The sequence below is a fragment of the Solanum dulcamara genome, chromosome 11 (genome assembly GCF_947179165.1).
Source record: "Solanum dulcamara chromosome 11, daSolDulc1.2, whole genome shotgun sequence".
NCBI classification, from domain to species: Eukaryota; Viridiplantae; Streptophyta; class Magnoliopsida; order Solanales; family Solanaceae; genus Solanum; species Solanum dulcamara.
Genome location: NC_077247.1, coordinates 55,615,846 through 55,636,198, shown reverse-complemented (window position 1 = coordinate 55,636,198; position 20,353 = coordinate 55,615,846). Strand labels below are relative to the sequence as shown.

General features: G+C 33.3%; 1 protein-coding gene and 1 long non-coding RNA gene across 4 annotated transcripts in view; both read right to left on the bottom strand.

Moving 5' to 3' along the window:
* LOC129872092 (uncharacterized) overlaps positions 1-11,094 on the bottom strand; it is a 39,687-nt gene extending 28,593 nt beyond the window's left edge. Inside the window, exons 1-15 of one of the 2 annotated variants that reach the window (XM_055946962.1) lie at positions 10,499-11,094; positions 8,737-8,784; positions 8,068-8,221; positions 7,921-7,978; positions 7,782-7,839; positions 7,624-7,665; positions 7,351-7,516; positions 4,704-4,773; positions 3,240-4,382; positions 3,023-3,151; positions 2,837-2,930; positions 1,915-1,980; positions 811-867; positions 610-684; positions 404-451 (exon numbers count right to left, since the gene is read on the bottom strand). In XM_055946962.1, coding sequence (XP_055802937.1) covers positions 404-451; positions 610-684; positions 811-867; positions 1,915-1,980; positions 2,837-2,917 — 327 coding nt within the window. In that variant the 5' untranslated portion in view covers positions 2,918-2,930; positions 3,023-3,151; positions 3,240-4,382; ... (6 more) ...; positions 8,737-8,784; positions 10,499-11,094. Of the gene's footprint in view, positions 1-403; positions 452-609; positions 685-810; positions 868-1,914; positions 1,981-2,836; positions 2,931-3,022; positions 3,152-3,239; positions 4,383-4,703; positions 4,774-6,400; positions 6,440-7,350; positions 7,517-7,623; positions 7,666-7,781; positions 7,840-7,920; positions 7,979-8,067; positions 8,222-8,736; positions 8,785-10,498 lie in introns of those variants that run through there. The other variant, XM_055946963.1, reaches the window with a different exon arrangement.
* A 592-nt stretch (positions 11,095-11,686) lies between these two features.
* On the bottom strand, positions 11,687-15,232 carry LOC129872096 (uncharacterized). Of its 2 annotated transcripts, XR_008762418.1 has the most exons (5): positions 15,065-15,232; positions 13,132-14,415; positions 12,984-13,041; positions 12,844-12,901; positions 11,687-12,728 (listed from the first exon to the last, which is right to left on the bottom strand). It is a non-coding gene; the product is annotated as an uncharacterized LOC129872096 (long non-coding RNA). The 2 variants fall into 2 exon arrangements; XR_008762417.1 differs by lacking the exon at positions 11,687-12,728 and having other exon boundaries at positions 12,735-12,901.
* Positions 15,233-20,353: the final 5,121 nt, after the last annotated feature.

Below are 20,353 nucleotides of genomic sequence, written 5' to 3'. Positions count from 1 at the left end.
ATTAAAACATAAAATGAACCTATTCAAAGACAATGCGCTCAAATGACACTTGAAAGGCTTAAACCCTCAAAAATAATTCTTGCTTTCAACAAGATGGAGCACAGAATGATATAAACTGTGCTATTGATACCTCAGAATGGAATAACTAGCCTGAGAAGAAGGGCTTGCCATGCTTTGTTTTCCACATTTAGAGAGATATATATCCTTTAGAGGGAGGAATATGAATGTTGAAGAGAATAAGCTATAAAGTGTAGTAAAAGGTTTGAGAATGTAGGTGAGCAACTAATCCTGAATTAACAACTACAATACTTTTCCCTTCTAAAAGGCTGATTTGCAAATGGTTTACATGTACTTAACTTTTTGAATGTATAATATGACAGAGACAAGTATTAGAGAATGTTACCGCAAGAAGTGTGACAGATGTTGGCTGCTTGTGAATCGGATTAAGTTCCTATTTTAACCAAAACATAAAACTTCATGCTCAGAATTAGGTTTAACTTTAATGAATGTTGCATAATTTAGTGCAATGGAATTTCTGGTTAATGGCAATTTTATCAAGTTCCATAGACTGGTTGTGTGATGAAAATCTAAACAAAGATCGTAACTTACATGGTAAATGATCCTGAAGCTTGAGAATGGATGTTGCAGATCCAACCCCAGTTCTGAATTTAGTTCAGGCATGACCTGCAAAAGCATGGTCAAAGAAAAAATCAATGTTACCTATTATAAAGAGTTTCAAGACTTCCCCACAAGCCAAGCAGCACAAGGCAAAGACAAACTCTAATTCACATTAGATGACCATAAACGTACCACCAATTCTTGCTTGGAATCAAGATAGGTTGTTGTCCTCTTTTGTCCAGATAGGACCTGATAGTTCACTAAGTTACATACTCCAAGTTGAAATGAAACATCAATGAGTTTTTAGACAATCATTACCTTCTCACGCTGTTCTTCCAAACAAATTCGCTCATTTGCAGCATGTTGTAGAACATGACAATTAGTGTAATGCTTAACAAAGATAAATGCTAGAATCAAACAAAAGATCACAATCCTTGACTATGTAAAAAGGGACGCACATTTATTTTGACATGGGTCTCAGTTTCTACACATACTCCACCAGACGGTCACAAAGTGATGAAACAAAAGATAAAGCGCCCTATATCACTCTCATTTTCTTCAGTAATATCACAAAATTGCAATACAAAAGAGTAAGACATTATTTGGTTAAAGTATTAGTCATACAGGGAATGTTTATGCTATGATAATAATGTAAAAACTGTTATGTGGTAAATAATAATGTGGTGAATAATAAACGAGTGATGCTATGCAGGGACTCTCTACTTTAAAGGAATTTTTTTCCTGTAAATACTCATATTTGTGCATTGTTGACACGTGTTTTCTTACTCCATATTCGATCCCGCATAAAATAATACATAGATTCTCGCATAAGTCATGAGGATATTAATAATAAACGGTTAGATACCGCCAACCAAAAACTACATTAGTTATGTCGAGCTTATTTTTTCTTGTGGATAACCTAGTGATACATAGTTAAGCAGATATCACTTTTACTTACACGGCCAACAAATATTATACTGTTTATTCGGAAGTTTACGTTGAGATTTATATTTGCTAACTAGTCCAACCAAACGATCCCTAAAATAAACAAACTTTTAAAGTAAATGCTGATAAGGAAATTCATGAGAAACCAAGAATGGACATAATGGACTATACAAAGGCCAGAATAGACCTGATCAATTATAGCAAGTGTTGTGCCGCCCACAATTGGAATAAACTTTTTATCAACTTGTTGGAGAACTTTGGCACCCTCTAGGCAATTTTTATCAATGGTATCAGGAACCAATGAATCACCAACAAAATGCAAGATGCCAAAAGTGACATTGAGTATAGTACCTGATTCTTAAGACTCTCTGTTCCAGTACCGCTCTGCATCTCATATTGAAAAAGAAAATCCATCATCTTAACAAAACAGAGAAGAAGTCACAAAAACGTCTGAGATATAGTTAAGGCACCCAACTGTAACTCTGGACAGAAGTCCCTCCATTTGTCCAAAAAAACTAATATACTTTGAGTTTTTGTTGATGCAAATTCTGAAAATTTGAACGAAAATGTCAGGCATGACAATTCTATCAAAAGATCAGAACATAAGCAAGATGGAATTTGAAAGAGACTATGTAGCCTAGGTTACTAAGAAAGAGACATTGTAATCTCAAATGCTTTCATGATTAATAAGGATGCAGTCTAAGATAATCTTGAAAACTGGGTGAAAGAAATCAAGCTAATTAATTGAAATATAAACTAGAAAAATTAAGCTCTTATTGAGGACAGGAACTGTTAGAGTGGGTTGGAGTCCCACACTGGTTGGAAAATGGATTGGTGGTCTATTTATATGGACTTAGGCAATTCTCCATCATGAGCTAGCTTTTGGGGTTAAACAAAACTAGAAAAATTAAGCTCTTATTCAGGAAAAGTGTGGAGTCCCACATTGGTTGGAGAATGGATTGGTGGTCTATTTATATGGACTTAGACAATATTCCCTCATGAGCTAGCTTTTAGGGTTAAGTCAGGTCCAAGGGCCATGTCTTTATATGGTATCAGAGTCAGGTTCATCCTAATTGGGCTTCCGGTCCACACTCTAGTTGGGCCATAGGTGTGAATGGGGGATTAGAGTAGGTTAGAGTCCCACATTGGGAGAGAATGGACTGGTGGTCTGTTTATATGGACTTGGGCAATCTTTCACTCATGAGCTGACTTTTGGGGTTAAGAAGGCCCAAGAGCCATATCTTTATGGGAACAAATGGCAGGAATCGTTTACCTTCTTTTGACTCCCCATCACGTGTACTTGTGCACTCTCTTGAGTTTGTAATTTGCTATTCCAGATGTTAACAAGCTTCATTTTAACACTTCACCTGAAGAGAGTAACATCAGGTTGTGTGAGTTACTAACATATTTGATTGAGATAATATCGGAAAGAGACCTAACCCTCCCCAAAAATAAGCACCTTTCATCAGAGAATACACCATCACCAAAACTTGGGGTGGAAGATTGATCACATTGATGGGATGACTGCTGTGGAAGCTCAAGCAGATAGCTACTGCAGAATGCTGCAGTCTCCTTACAGCTCTAATTTCTGCACGATGAACAAGAACATTACTTAGTTGCACACATTTTCTGTCATCATTATTATTAACACAAACAAGCACTCAAGGACAAATTACCTGGAATGAGTGGCACATCATGAACAGTTTCGATAATGCTATTTCCTGTTGCCGCTCTTGAAGACTCACTCGTGGCAAAGAACTTCTTCTTGGCTTGGTAAAAATGGAGGAGCTGAACCATGAGATTATGTTCCATGTTTCCAAAATGATATGTGACACCAGCTTCATGTTTAACAGAAGTTACAATCCCATTTTAAGCGATGTAAGGATTAACATCTTGAAATCTAGTCCTTTGGAAAAGGATCTGGTGGCAGAGGAGACAGTTCTGGACTGACAGATGGTAGGTCAGAACCGTAATTTTCAGTCTGTTTAAAAAAGTCTATAAGATGATCGTTTTCATCTAGAATGTCCTTGGTTAATGAAGATTTTTCTGAATCTCCTGAAAAAAATTCTGACCTCTGCAATGCCTTACTCTGAGTTTTGCACCTGGAGAAGTTCTCAAAATATATTTTGTTGCTTCTAGGAGACCTTTGATTTAAGACCTGGTTAACATCGTCAACTACTTCAAATTCAACACTATAATCATCTTCAAGGCGATCTTGTTTAGTTCTGTAATCACTTTTTTCAAACTTAATATCTTCATCACTATCAAAGATGTTTCATCATGAATCAGGCTTCTGTGCAAAGAACAGCTCCGCATAAATGGTTTCCTACTCTCATGCATCACATTTGAACTGTCATCAAGTTCAAGAGACTCCCTAAATGAGGCAACCTCTGTTGATTTGCCAGCTACAATTGTTTGAGACCTATCCTCCCATCCTGAACCTAATAGGCAGTCTGATTTATAATTGGAGCTAGCTGAAGCATTGAATTTGTTATCCAAGAAACCATCCTCTGTAGGTAAAACATTAGATGAAAAGGGCTGAACAGAGCTTCTGGATTTCCAGTTTACACTGGCTGTGCAATGAGCAAGAGATCCATCAATTGATCGACTTGAACTTTCAATCTGACAGACGAATCTGGACCCAGGATCATGCTTTTCAGAAGCACTTCCCCCCAGAGTATTCTGTGAAAACTGAATATCTCTCTTGACAGTGCACTCTCCAGTCAGTTTCTTTGGTAGCGGAGAAGGAATTTCAAGTGTAGATTTGCAACTCTGAGCCCTGCACTTCTTGTTCCTGATCTCATAATTCATAGACATTTCTGGAAAGAGGAGAAGGGAATGGGATAGCAACACATGAGGACACTTCAACAGCTATATTCTTATCTAGATTTTCCAAAAGTAGCTTAAGAGAAAAGAAAGTGATAAAACTACACGATAGCATAACACTGAAATCCTTTGCACTATCTGATGCATAAGTAACTAACCCCCCCCCCCCCCAACCTCTTTTAGGGAAGCATGTGGGAGGCTGCAGCCTACAGGAAAGGGGATGTGGAGTGGACAATGCCACCTGTACAAATAACATCAAATACAATGAATACTAACTGATGTTGCAAAAATGTCGATAGTGCAATTGCTCTCACCGGCAGAGTTACATTCAGTCCAGAGTTTGGTGACAGTATCCTCAATAAAGAGAAGGACGGGGCGCCAACCCTACAAGTAACAATAAGAACCAATTAGTTACCATAAGAGATTCTTGTAAAACACCTAGACAAATCAAATTAACACAATCAGTAAACAAAGGGAGTAAAATGCTGCACATCATTTCTTGCAAATTGATTGCACATCTAACATGGAACAAAAATGAACAAGTGACATGTTTTAATTGACAAACAAGAACTACACCTCCCCCCCCCCCCCTTTTTTTTTTCCTTTTTTGTGGCGATAAGTCAAACCATTCCTCGCTTAACCTACATATGGTATACAAAGTAGAAATTCTGGGGAGGGGATGACCAGCACTTTTACTAAATAACATGGCATTGAAGTCAATAGCTTCCTATCCATTTCATAGCAAAATGTCTACAGAATCAGACAATGTAATCAGTTGAAACACAATTCAGTAATCCTAAGTGCAACAGTTCTCAAGTTTGATCCGTCTGCAGTCAAAAATTAAGAGGAACCAGACGCAGTCCTCTGGGTTACATGTGCTCCCACTTTGTCCGCTCATCAAAGAAATATTTGTCACTTCCTCAAAGCCTATTCTAGTTTTTCCATAATCCCCTCATTCTAATTAATTATTTCTAGTATTTATTAAGACTGTTAGAACAATAGGGTAGTGTTAAATGTTCAAATGAAGTTACTTCCTCTAAGATCCAAGTCATTAATATATTTCTCTCTTTTATTACTTCAAAGAAGAGAAAAGATACTCAGTAACTCTAACCTGAAGTAGGTAAGTTGATACCTTTTGAAAACAAAGGATACATAAAAAAGTATACTCGAAAGCTCTTAAGTCTCTAGAATGATGACATAGATCAACAGTGTTAGCATATTTAATAGGTCAAAGTTGCGTTTCCAACCTCCACAGCTGAAGAATGAAGAATAACCTAAATTTTTTGTTAGGGCTGTCTGAATAACAGAATTTTTTTTGTGCATTAGATGGCCCAGGTTGACCTACAAGTTTAAAACTCCTGAGAATATGAGCCACCCCTCTACCCTGATCCCACTCAAAAATCAATATACAGCTGGATGTCACCATCTCCTAAAGATATCAAGGCTCCAAGAAGATTGATGTAGCAAATATCTAGATTTATGAAAATTAACGTAAATTTTGAGAAAATCGCAAAATCCATTTGAAGGGACGCAGAAATGATTGGGTAAGCAAAAACCAGGAGACTAAGTTCAAACCGGAAGAATTGTTAGTCTTGGAAAACAGCAAACACATTGTTATACGAAATACAATACTCCAATCAGTAAAACAAATATGTATGACATGTCCTTGTTAACATTGGCCTGTTTGGTTTTGCAACCAAAAGAAGCTAGAAACGTGGTTTTGCATAGTTTTCCCATAACAAAAGGGAGATTATTTTGTTCTCCTGGAACAGCTGTGACGCAAGGGCCTTATAACTGTTAGGGGGTCCTTTTTAATACTTTGAAATCCTATACGTAGTAATAAATAATGATGTTTAGCCAGTTTTAACCTATTAATCTCACCCATATTGAAATTTCAAGAAAATGATTATGTGTTTTGAAATAGATTTTTACAGAAAAAAACCCAAACAAAATCTCATAAATCAAAACCTAACACAAACTCAATTCTAAAAAAAAAAAAACAAGGACTCACATTCATTTCCCAACCCCAGAAGTCTTTGAAAGCTCCAAAGTCAAATCATATAAAGATCTTGGGCAGCTTAGGTTCAACAAAAACAGTGGTTTATGTGAGATCTACTTCGTTGCTCAATGTCAGAAGCACTGCCAAAACTCATCGCAATGTTATCAAGTAATTTATGTTTTGTCCTTTGGAAACAAATCTAGAATTGATATCTGCATTACGAAGGTCAAGGAAAACGAAAACACTGTAAAAAACAAGCATCCGATATAGAAAATGTTAACCAAAGATTAGTTTTCCGTTTTTCTTTGGTCAGGAAAATATACTGAAATAAGTGGATACAGAAATATTGAAGGACCTTCAAATCAAACAGTGGTTGTTAGGGAAACAGAGGGTAGAAAAGATAACTTATCGCATCTCTTATCCATTAATTTGGGCCTAGGTATTTGTGTAAATAGATATAATCCATGTAATCACATAAACTATCAAAATAAAAAAAGAAGTGACAATAGTTACTATAAGTATACGAAAGAACCCTTTTTTCGAATTCCTATGATGCAATTGGGGCTTATCGACAGAAACGAATCAATTTAGATAGTCCTTTGTGGCTCCGGTGGCGACTAGATCAACGCGTTATTGCTTCAAGAGAAACTCCCATCGAAGTTCACTATGAATCTTTAGGTACTTTTTATGAGATTTATGGACACTATCTAATAGTAAGAAGTCTAAAAAAAAAAATTCTTTTTATATACATTTGAACCACTGTTGGGCATATTGCTCTTTATCGAGAAATTGAAGAAGCTATACAGGGGTACTTTTTATGAGATTTATGGACACTATCTAATAGTAAGAAGTCTAAAAAAAATTCTTTTTATATACATTCGAACCACTGTTGGGCATATTGCTCTTTATCGAGAAATTGAAGAAGCTATACAGGGGTTTTCTCGGGCATATTCATATGGTACCTGTATACCTTCACTGTTTTACATCAGGACCTGAAATGTATCCTGAGAGCTTGAATAAACCATCACTTGCATTCAATTTGTTAAGGGAACTCGATGAATCCCAAACTCACTGGACAATAGTGGAAATGGAGAAAGAGAAGCATGTGTGCAACGCCGGTCATCCTCACTGCATGCAAATGAACGAATTATACGAAACCAGACAGAAAATATCCTTAAGTTAGCTGATTCAACCTAGTCGGTTTCGAAATCAATAATTTGAAGGAGAAGATGTACAAGATCAGAGACTCTTTCAGAGAATGCAAGACCTTCTTTGGGCTTCCAGATCATATATGCAAACCAAAAGATCAATCAGGTCAGAATACAGCTTTAGAAGTAAAAGTATGTAAATCAATACTTTTCATTTGTTTGAATTGTGAGAAAACTGTAAGTACTTGGAGTGCATTTGCTTCCTTCGAACTGGTTGGTTGTAAAATACATCACGAAAAGTGACTGCAAAAAGAAAAATCCCAACAATTTCTTATTAGGAAACAACAGTCAATTCATGTATCAGGTAGGCTTGTACAGAATTACCTATTGTACCAACATCTTGTTTACAATCGTCAACTCCAAGGTACAAACATGTGTCGTCCTGTAAACAATGGCAAGAGCAAAGAACATGTTAGTAGTTTTATACCTATCCAAATGGATACAACCAACTAAATCTCAAAAGAACTTTACCTTCAAAACCTTATGATATCCATTTGGCCTCCCGTGAGCTTAGTAACAATTTCCAACAAAGAAACGTCAGAAATAGAGCTCAGAGCCTCTCCTTTAAAGCCAAAGCTTGCTGGGAAAGCATGCATATTGTCTGAATGGCTGTATTTTGATGTCGCTGGAGTAAAGGAAGCATAAGAAACCATAGTTAAAATGGCCGGACAAAAAGGAAGCAAGACAGAAGATAAAAGAAACAGGCACATATACTATCTCCATAAGCACCAATATGTATGTTCCAACTCAACTTCAGCTAAAATAAATAATCAAAATATCTCTACATACAGTAGTGATCAAAAACAAATAAATTTCATCTCTCTCTATCTCTCTCTCTCTATATATATATATATATATATATATCCCCTCCCCTTTTTTTAGGGACGCGGTACAAGTAAATAAAGTTTTTTATAACAAATGAAGCACCAGGAATGCGATATACATGAACATCAGAACATCTTACAATAAAAGCAAAAACAAAATGTAAGCATCAATATTTTGTGTTTTGTACAGCCATACAAGTTTTCCCAATTACAAGTAAAATCCCAAAATAATAAATAAAAGAACATCTGTAAAAAAATATTAATGAACACAAACTGTCCTTTAAAATGTCAGTCCAAAATTTTGCAAAAAGATTACCATATCTTTCTCCCATCAACACTAGTCCATCTCGCGAGACACTAGATCCTTTAAAAGAAAGTACAACTTCAGGTGATGAAGCAAAATAATAAATTAAGTAGAACTTTTTGCACATCAAAATGCATTAGATCAATGTCAAAGAAACTAAAACTTGCCATTGTCATCCACCTTAACATAGCAGTTTCCAATGTCAATAGCAACAGATTCACAATACTTATACGAATAACAAACATAAAAAGAACAGCCCTATAAGGAAATAATTCAGATAGAGTGTCATTTACTTAACCTATTAAGGACGTACTTTTGAAGGCAACCAAGAAAATCAAACCCCAGAACTTGTGAAGTTATAAATCCTTACTGCTGGGAGGGGGATAACTAGAGTTACCAGATAAATAAAGGTGTCTGTTCATTTTATTTGGATTTTCAAGCAACTATTTCAACATAGAAACTAATCCAAACAATGTGTTCACGAAATACCAATCAAAGACTTGCTTCTATAAAGTGATATGCTGGAGGAACAGAGAAGATATGTGAGCATTATAATTGATACATGTACAGATCTGTATTCAGGATTAAGTGAGTCTATATCCTTTTGCAATTAACAGTAGTACATTAATTAAAAGAAATGTGATTGCAACATAAACTGCATAAAAGCACTAATGTATGGAATCTCTACACTAATCTACTAAAATAGCTACAGATGGGCAGTAAAAGCCCCTTTTTAGCTTTTGGACGTGTTTGCCTAATGCTAACTTTAAGCCATAAAGTTCTTAAAGTCAGTCAAAAATGAAAAGTTAGGATTCCTAACTTTTTTTTTCTAAGTGCTTAAAGTCATTTTCTTTGACCATGGAAATTACTTTTATATCCCTTATATTTTAACTAAATTCCCAAACTACCATTTTTATTCTTTTAACCCTAAAATTCACATCATTTTCCTCATTTAAGCACTTTTATCCAAACACCCAACTGCTTATTTATAAAAATAACTTTCAGCACTTCAAAGTTCTAAAAGCACTTCATACATAAAAGCTACTTTTTTAAGCCCATCCAAACGGCCTCTAAATCAGAAAGTATTCCACCACCTGATCCAGTGCGTTTTCACTCCTTTTATTCAATGTTAGAAAGTGTTGAAGATTTCTCCATGCACAAACCAACTTAAACAATAACATAATAAAAGGGAGATTCATTTCAACAGAGAAGAATATAATGATCATGAATGCAATATAGTGATTTAAATACGGGATAAACAGAGAAGGAACAACATTATTTCTTGAACCTCAACATTCATCACTACAAAACACTAATATTTATGAATAAAACTAAGAAAGGTAAGACCATCGATGTTTCTTTTTCAGGAAAAAAACAAAATCCTTTTAAGCTCCTAATGAAAAGCATAGTAACTGCTAGATTTTGCTAGCTTTTAATAAAGCAAATAGCATTTAAGCTCGCAAACTTCCAAAACCTCTTGAATTTAAACCAAATAGATACATATATATCAACTTTCAACATCATCAAAAATCACCCTATTCGTTTGTTTTATCTTTATACATACATTTTTGTAAGGATTACTTCAATTTGAACGAATGAATTTATCTTTTTGGTCAAAACAATTGTAGGAACTTCCTATTATGTTACGTTATCAGAATTAGAAAATAGAAAAGTAATGTAAAACAATCACTTTTTCAGACTACGCGAACAGTCGAACACTAAGTTAGAAAAGTCAATTTTTAAACTGCAAACAAATGTCACCTAAGTAGTTTACCTTAACTTGGCGCTGAATGGATTCCACATAGCAATGATCTCATAGAGTGACTTGAAGTATAAACAACTATACATTTGTCTTCATCTTTGAGTAAGCTGTTGATGTAAGGGGAAATTGAAATGGAGAACTAATAGAAGCAGTGAATAACAGAAGTTTGTCTAAAGATAACGTAACATATACAAGCACAAGCTTTCAGAATTTCGTTGGCAGCCTTCGGCTTCATCTCCGGTTTTTGTTGATGAATAATCACAAGAAAATGAGATGGGTGGAATAAATTAAAGGGAGACGTTAATTGGAGGAAGGGAGTAACATTAAAACAGGGGTGTTATTTAAGTGGGTACCAAATATTCAGCAAAGATCGAATCTCTCTCCTGACAGTGCACTCTCCAGTCAGTTTCTTTGGCTGCGGGAAGGAAGCTCAAGTGTAGTTTCGCAACTCTGGGCCCTGCACCTCATTTTCTTGATCTCATAATTCACAGGTATATCTGAAAAGAGGAGCAGGGAATGGGATAACAATAGATGAGGAGGATACTTCAACAACTTTATTCTTAAGAGAAAAGAAAGCGATAAAACTACACAATGTCATAACACTGAAATTCTTTACACCATCTGATGCATAAGTAACTTTCTTCCACTAACAAAACCTTCCACAATTTGTCCCTCCCCCCCCCCCTACTTTTAGGGAGGTAGGTGGGGACTTACAGCGTACAGGGAAGGGAATCTGGAGTGGACAAAGCCACATGAAACAAAATGTATCCTAAGTGATGTTGCAAATGTCGAATACAATTGCTCTCACCGAGAGTTACTTCCAGTCCAGAGATTCGCAACAGTATCCTCAATAAAGAGAAGGATGGGGCCCCAATCATACAAATAACATTAAGAACCAACTAGTCGCCATAAGCTTATACATCCCATGACAAATATTCTTCTCGTGATGCAGTGACAAAAACATCACAAACTTATTAACAAGCATTACCAATGTATGCAATAAATTCTATTAGGAATTTCAAAAAATCAGAGAGAAACAACAAAGAACCTTATCATTCCAAAATATACTTGGTCAGAAATAAGAAAATCAATATATAGCTGGATGTCACCATCTCCTAAAGATAGCAAGGCTCCAAGAAATTGATGTAGCAAATATCTGGATCTATGAAAATTGACATAAATTTTGAGAAAACCTGCAAATCCATTTAAAGGGAAACAAAAATGATTAGGTAAGCAAAAATCAGGAAACTAAGTTCAAAATGGAGGAATTGTCAGTCTTAGAAAGCAGCAAATACATTGTAATGAGAAATACAACACTACAATTAGTAAAACATATATGTATGACATGTCCATGTTAACATTGGTCTGTTTAGTTTTGCAACCAAAAGAAGCTAGAACGTGGTTGCATTGTTCTCGCATAATTAATGGGAGAGAGTATTTTGTTCTCTGGGAACAGCTGTGATGCAAGGGCCTTATAACTGTTAGGGGGTCCTTTTTAATACATTGAAATGCCTATACGATTAGTAATCAATTATGATGTTTAGCCAGTTTTAACCTATTTATTTCACCCACATTAAAGTTTCAAAAAATGATTAGGTGTTTTAACCTATTACTTCTAAAACTCATAGCTATGTTATCAAGTAATTTATGTATTGGCCCATTGGAAACAAATCTTGAATTGATATTTGCATTACGAAGGTCAAGGAAAACAAAAACAAGGTAAAAAAACAAGCATCCGATATAGTAAATGTTAACCAAAAATTAGTTTTTTGTTTCTTTTGTCAAGACAACATACTGAAATAAGTGGATACAGAAATACTGAAGGACCTGAAAATTAAACAGTGGTTGTTAGGGAAACAAAGTGTAGAAAAGATGACTTATCACATCTCTTTATCCATCAATTTGGACCTGTATACCTTCACTGTGTAAGCATCAGGACCTGAGATGTATCCTGAAAGCTTGAATGCACCAATGCTTGCATTAAATTTGTTAAAGGAACTCAAATGAATCCCAAACCTACTGGACAACAAAGGCAAGGAGAAGGAGAAGGACGTATGCAAAGCAAGTCATCCTCACGGCATGCAAATGAACAAAATCTAAGAAACCAGACAGGAAATATCCTTAAGTTAGCTAGTGTATCAAAGACAGACCTTTCGATATAAACAATTTTGAAGGAGACACTGGGATGCGCAAGGGCGATTCTTAGCAGAGACTCTTTTGGAGAATGAAAACTCTTTTAGGACTTCAAGATTATATATACAAGCCAAAAGAACAATCAGATCAGAGTACAGCTTTAGAAGTAAAGTATGTAAAATCAATATCTTTTACTTGTTTGATTTTGAGAAAACTAGAAGTACTTGGAGTGCATTTGCTTCCTTCGAACTGGTTGGTTGTAAAATACATCACGAACAATGACTGCAAAAGAAAAATCCCAACAAATTTCCTTATTAGAAAACAGCAATCAACTCATGTATCAGGTAGGCAAATACATAATTACCTGTTGTACCAACATCTTGTCTACAACCATCAACTCCAAGGTACAAACACTTGCCGTCCTGTACACAGTGGCATGAACAAAGACCAGGTTAGTAATTTGGTACCTATCCTTAATGGATACTACCAACTAAAACTCAAACGAACTTTACCTCAAAACCGTACGATATCCATTTGGCCTCCCATGAGTTTTGGTAACAATATCGAACAAAGAAACACTAGAAATAGAGCTCAGTGCCTCTCCTTTAAAGCCAAAGGCTTTTTGGGAAAGCAGACATATCAGCTGAACGGCTGCATTTTGATGTCGCTAGTGTAAAGCAAGCATATAAAACCATAGTTAAAATGTCCAGAGAAAAAGGAAGCACAACAGAAGATGAAGTACCAAAAAAAAAGAGGAGGGGGATACACACATATATATATTGCAAATGAAGCACCAAGATTGAGATGTACATAACATCTTACAAGAAAAGCAAAAACAAAATGTAAGAAGCAATATTTTGTGTTGTGTACTGCCATACCAGTTCTCCCAGTTACAAGTAGAACCACAAAATAATAAATAAAAGAACATCTGTAAAAAGATATTAATTCCCTAGGTGTAGAAAGTGGAAACTGGGTTAAAGTTCAACCAAGGAGTACACGACTTATAAGAACAACAAACACAAAAAGAACAGTCCAACAAGGAAGTAAATCTCATGGGAAAAAAAGAAATAAGTGTTTTGATATAAGAATATTCATTTGGAAAAAAAAATATGATACTAGAATGGAGCATCTTGTTAAGAGGAGAAAAAATAGCATCAATTTTCATATAAAGCATATACCCACGTCATCAGAAGTAGCAAACAAAGGAACATAAGAATTCATGGAAGAGCCTCACCGGTCTCTGCCTTTTGTGTAAGAAACACACAAATTTGCAGGCGCAATTAGTCTAAACGATTAAAACTGCATGAAAGCACGGCATTGTTAGTCACTTAACTATGATGTTATCAGCAGCCCATCTTTACTGATCCTCAAAACATTAACAAAATCAGAAAAGATGAACCATAATTCCCCATTCTCTTACATGGCACAATTTTCCATTTTTAAGATACAATCAAAGTCAAAAAGTCTAGAGCATGTAAAGGAAAATGGCCACTGAGGGCATTTATAAAAGTCTGCCAATTGAGTATCTTCATTCATAATACTACACAACTTCTTATAATTAAACTACTTAATTTTTTTAAAGTTGTGCGAATGGGTCCTTCAAGAACAACTCCACATCTTTCCATTCAATACCTAGTAAAGTCATAAAGAGTATTGAAACTTTGAAAGGGTAAATTGGTACACCTTGGTGGCACCAGCATCAAGGCTGTTGAAAACCAACTCCTCAACAACAAGATAACCCCTGATCCAATTGAACTCCAAATAGACTCAGGTATTCGCTTAATGCTCCCCATTCCCTAAAAAAGTAAAATCAAATTCTTGAGCATCCTTAACATAGGCTGCGAGAATGACAACATATTTTTAAAGACTTCTTGAATTTCCTTGATATATTCCATGACAATAAATTCTGTAAAACTACAATTTCTTCAAAAAGCCAACAAGTTCTTGAATTTTTCTTAAAGAGAATGCATGCCAACAGGTTCTTGGTTTTTTTTTCTTTGTAAGAATGTATACAAGAATTCCAAGATAATATGACAATATAGAGTTCTTGAATTTTCCTTCTTTCTTTTTAAATGGATGGAAGAAAATCAAGATAGAACGGCGGGGAAATTGATTTAGGGTTTAGGGTTTTGATCGGACATCGTCAATGGGACAGTTAATAGCAGCAATCTGATTCGGACATCGTCAATGGGACAACAAATTCTTTAACATACACAGGGAGGATGACAACATAACTTACTTTTTAAAAGACTTCTTGAATTTCCTTGATAAATTCCATGAAAATAAATTCTTAAAAACAACAATTACTTAAATATGCATTTAAAATACCAACAAGTTCTTCAACTTTTCTTAAAATTTCAGCATGCAATATCGAGTTCTTGAATTTTCCTTCTTCTTTTTAATGGATGGAATAATATCAAGATAATGGGAAGAGCAGTAGAATACCAATAGATAGATCGGCGGGTTGATTTAGGGTTTAGGGTTTTGATCGGACATCGTCACCGGAAAAGTAAAGAGTAGCAGTGGTGGAGTACTCTAAGATGCGCCGGTAGCGTATGAAGTTCCGGTTTTGCAGTTGAGTTCTAATATGCGCAGGTGGTATCTCCTTTATAGTTTTCGAATTAATTAATACACGCGGAAAAAGAAAAAAAAAACACGTTAATACAAAATATATCATTTTTTATAAGTTTTTATTCTAGCACTTATTTATTTTTTAATAAGAAGAGTCTATTCCATTGAATATTGATAATGTAAAATTTGTTATCATCCTATATAATTTAAATTATTTAATTTGTACAATTTTCATAGGGCGATTCAAAATATGAAATTTATGGTTCGAAATCTTAATCCTAAGTTATGAGATTATAAATTCATATTTTATAAATACAATATAGATTTCTTAAAAATTAAATATCTAATTTAGCCCAAAGTAACTGTATTTTAAATTCATAGTTGAACTGTACATCTATCTCTAACGACTATAATTTCATTTTAATTTTTTTATAATATTTAATATTATTTTATTTAACTTAAATATTTATAATTTTACAACTTTTGTAGCATCTTTTTATAACTAACATTCAACCATAAAAGCAGCTTCCTAATTGTCATTGTTCGATCACTTTCCTTTTATCAAGTGATTGTTTAGAGACCTCTATCCTGAGTTTTCCTATTAATTTTTTATCCTGAGTAACTGTATTTTAAATTCATAGTTGACAATTATTGCATTGTGCACTTCATTGGCAGAGAGACGTAGTTGATGTATGCTAGCATAAGATATGTCCCTTTTGGTATAGTTTCTTTATTGGGAGATTCAAATGATGCATGCTAACATACTCAGAGAAACACAGAGTAGATAAGACCGTGAGGACATGTACAATAAGAAAATAACGAAACAAAAGAAATGTGCTGGAATGTTCAAGAAAATGTATACATGAAGTTTGAAACTTAACTTTTCATTTGCATATTCATACAATGCAAGTGATACATTTAAACACCATTAGAATCAAAATACCTTTTATCATGAAATCTTTTTTTTTAGCAAAAATACATGAATACATTATAAAATACATCAAAAATAATCTCCAGCTGTAACATGAAATCACATACTTGAAATTAAACATAAAAATGGTGCAGCTTGATGGCATCACAAACACACACCAGAGATAAGAAACACTGAATCCTCTAATTGTATTGAAGTCGTTAACATTGATCAAAATAAAAATGTCAAAAGCCTAAGATGTTATTTGTGAGTCTCATGATCACAAATTTTGAGAGGCAGTCTGAATTACCCAAGAAGTACCATTTAAGTAGATCAAGCACAACAGAAATGAGAGGTTGACGACTTACACCTCTACACACCCAGGCCTTGAAGATATATACAGACACAACATTGAATAAACTAAGAATTGAGATGGATCTGACTCTGAGACCATGGATCTAAGGCTTGAATCATGTTTGTTTGCAGTGCATTTTCAGAATAATATTGTTGGAAAACTATATGCACAGCGCAAGCATATCAGAATCATACTGCTTACATGAATAATAGATAACACATACATTTATGCTAGAACACATACGATCATGTTAGTACACATAAACTTTTTGAAATTTAATTCGATAAATACCTCTTAAAGCGTGAACAGATACTTTCAAGCAGTTCACAGCTGAACTCTCTCAATACTTTTTTGGGCAGGTATTGTATATAAAATTCTACCTTTCTCTTCCCTTTTTTTTAGGTTAGGAGAACCCCGGACCTTTTCCTAGTCCAAAATGGAGAAGAAAATTGGATTCTGAGTTCTAGTTAAATATGGGCATTGTAGGGACCACATAATTAATTACTGAGGCTCTCTTTATTATGAAAATAATTCAAATAATTAATTTAAATTATTCTTACCATAATAAATTATAAATCATTCCACTAGAAATTCGTAATTGCACTCCTCTATTTATATTTCAAAATTTCTCATTAAACACTTATGTAATTCTCCATGTTAAAATTACAGATACTAATCAATAAATTAAATTCCTGACGAATTTAACTTAAAGATTAATTTCCTTTAGAGCACTGCTTAACTTATTTCATGTGTCGGATTCATAAATTCACTTGCAAGGTTTGACACGATAAAAACTTATAAGCTTCTCAAAAAGGCATATCCCCAATCTCTATATCGAGACATGGATTCCATCAACTAACTTATTATTTCACCAATATATATTATTATCATCCAATCTACCAGGCATATTGACTCATCTCAGAATCTCACCTTTTAATAAATCAAAATGATAATTAATATATACGGATCATAATAGTTATATCAAGATTAAGAATATAAGTTCATTTAACAGTTTAGAGAATATGTTTTTGTCAGTTAGTCTAAAACAATTATTTCTACTTGGTCTCGTTCAATACATACAAAATGCACTAACACAAGAAGTTGAAACTACTCCCATAATCAAGATAAATTATATATAATCTAGTGCTACAATCAGTCTAAAATAATTATTTTTACTCGGTCCCGTTCAATACATACAAAATGCACTAACACAAGAAGTTAGAACTACTCCTATAATCAAGATAAATTATATATAATCTTGTGCTACAATCATACCGATGACTTGTCCAATTTCCATCTTAGATTGTGAACAAAAATATTTTATACTTATAAGAACCGATGATTTAATCATTTGTGTATAAGGTAAAATTCTATACACTAAATCATCTAATATATAAGTAAATGGACACATAAGCGAATATATGATCTATTAAAACTTTTATTAAAATTGAATAAACAATTATTCTATAATAAATACTATATCCAAACTCATTATTAATAGTATATATTACATGGTTAATAGTATTTGTCTTGTCTTGTTATGTTACGTTTATCGTTTCTTCCTACTTTTACGCTACTCCATTAAGTCTTTTAAATTTTATTGTGCTTTCTTTTTTCTTTTATTTCATAGTGTTTACCTTTATTTTAAAATTCTAAATTAGTGTCCATTCAATTGTATATTACTTTAAAAATCTCAAAGATTCTTTAAAAATGTTTAAGGATTGAGTTACTAATATTATAATGCATATTCAAAAGATAAATAAATGGCATCGCCAATTTTTTGGTTCAATATAATAGGTTTGTTATTTATGAAAAAAAATAAGTGATTAATAAATCAAATTATCCATCTAGAATAGAATTGAAAAAAAATAAGAAAGAAATACCATGAAATCAAGGAAAGAAAATTCAATTAAATAGTTATTATTGCAAGGATGTTCACGACTTTTAAATTTCTTTATTCGATTAAATTTAATTTATCTTAATTATTTATTAAAACTACTTTTTCTATCTCAATTTCAAGTTTAAAAATAATTCATTATTTATTTAAAGGGTTTCTTCGAATTAGTAAATTAAAAGAGAGTTATATGAAAATAAAACGAGCAATAAAGATAACAAGAATAAAATACAAAAAGAGGGGGGAAAAAGCGTACCTGGAAAATTTCAACAAAGTTAAATTGAGAATGAGAAATAGCATAAAATAGAAGAATGATGAAAAAGAATGAAAATAAAAATAAAAGTGAAACTTACATAAATATACTACATTAAGAAAATATTTATTATTTATAGCAATAATATTTTTTCCCCTAGAATCTTATAATATATTTATAATAAAATTTTAATACATATTAGCGAGAATAATTTATAAAACTCATATAATACAAATTTTATTCATGGATAATATATTTATCACATACTTTAATACACTTATAATATATTATGTCGATTTATTACCAAACGAGTATAATATATTTTAATACATTTATATTGCAAACATAATTCACTTTTAATACATGACAGATATATCATAATTGTAACACCCCAAATTTTTTTTCTTTTTTCACCAAGACTCGAACCATTCTTCATATGCGTGTAGACTCGAATTGAATGACTTCTAATTGTATACATGAATTAGGATCAATTCCTAAGTATTTTAAGAATATTAGATGTGGTTTAGGATCATAAGGGATCTCTAATACCAAGCCAAGTCCAAAGAATTTCTATCGGCTAAGCCTTCGAATGAGTTCGTATAAGGGTCAACTTCAAATGATCATATCTACTAGAATATAACGAATTGGGTGTCCCATTAACTATCAAATTATAGGTCTTTGAGTCTTTTTTCCAACACTACCAAGATTGTATTTTTTGTAATTCGAAATAAAAAGTTATGATCTTTTTACTGAAGCATGTCCGGACAGAAATATTCTACGAGCTCACCAGCCAATTTGGCGATTCGCCGAATAGGTCTGATATGATACCGATATGGTATTAACATACCGATGGAGTATTACAAATAATATATTTATTAATTAATTTAATAAATAAGATTGTGATTTTAATAATTTTCTCTTAATTATTTTATTTTTATTTTGTAAAAAAAGAACTCAGTCCTATATGATACCGATAAGGTATCAAGATATTATTATGGTATCATTGAGGATTTTAAAAGTGTCTCATTAAGGATTTTCAATGTCATGATAATATATGAATATACTGTGGTAGTATTATTCATGTAATATTGAATCACTTAGGAAAACTTTTATGATACAATCACAACATATATATACTATGATGGTATCATTCAATATTTGTATGAAACGATCCTTAATGATTATATGAAACGATCCTTAATTATACCATGCGAGTATATGATGGTTTCATAGAGATGTAGCTGAAGGATTGAAGTAGACAACAATGATACCATGACAGTATATAGATATACTGTGGTGGTATCATTAAGGATTGAACCAGATTTAATGATATCATGTCGGTATAGTGATACTGCGACGGTATCTTGCTCGCGAATCTCATACTTTGGGGGGTATGAATTCTAAAAGAATATTTGTTTGTAATTATTTTGCTTTTATAGGCATGAACTTAGTTTTACCAAAAATAAAAAAGAAGGAAAACATACTGCCCATGGATTCGAACCCAGAACTTTGGAGCGAATCTTATATAATCATAAAAAAAGAAATTTGATTTTTTATACATATTATATAATTTTATGAGGGGGTTCGGAACCCGAGCTCCGCATAAATCCGCTACTTCATATAGTGACCATTTATCTACACCATGTGGGAATTGATATGACACAAATTGAATATATATTATGGAAGAAAATTAAAATACGTTCAAGTAAATTAAATTAATCTATCTTCAAACACTATTTGTTAAACGAATT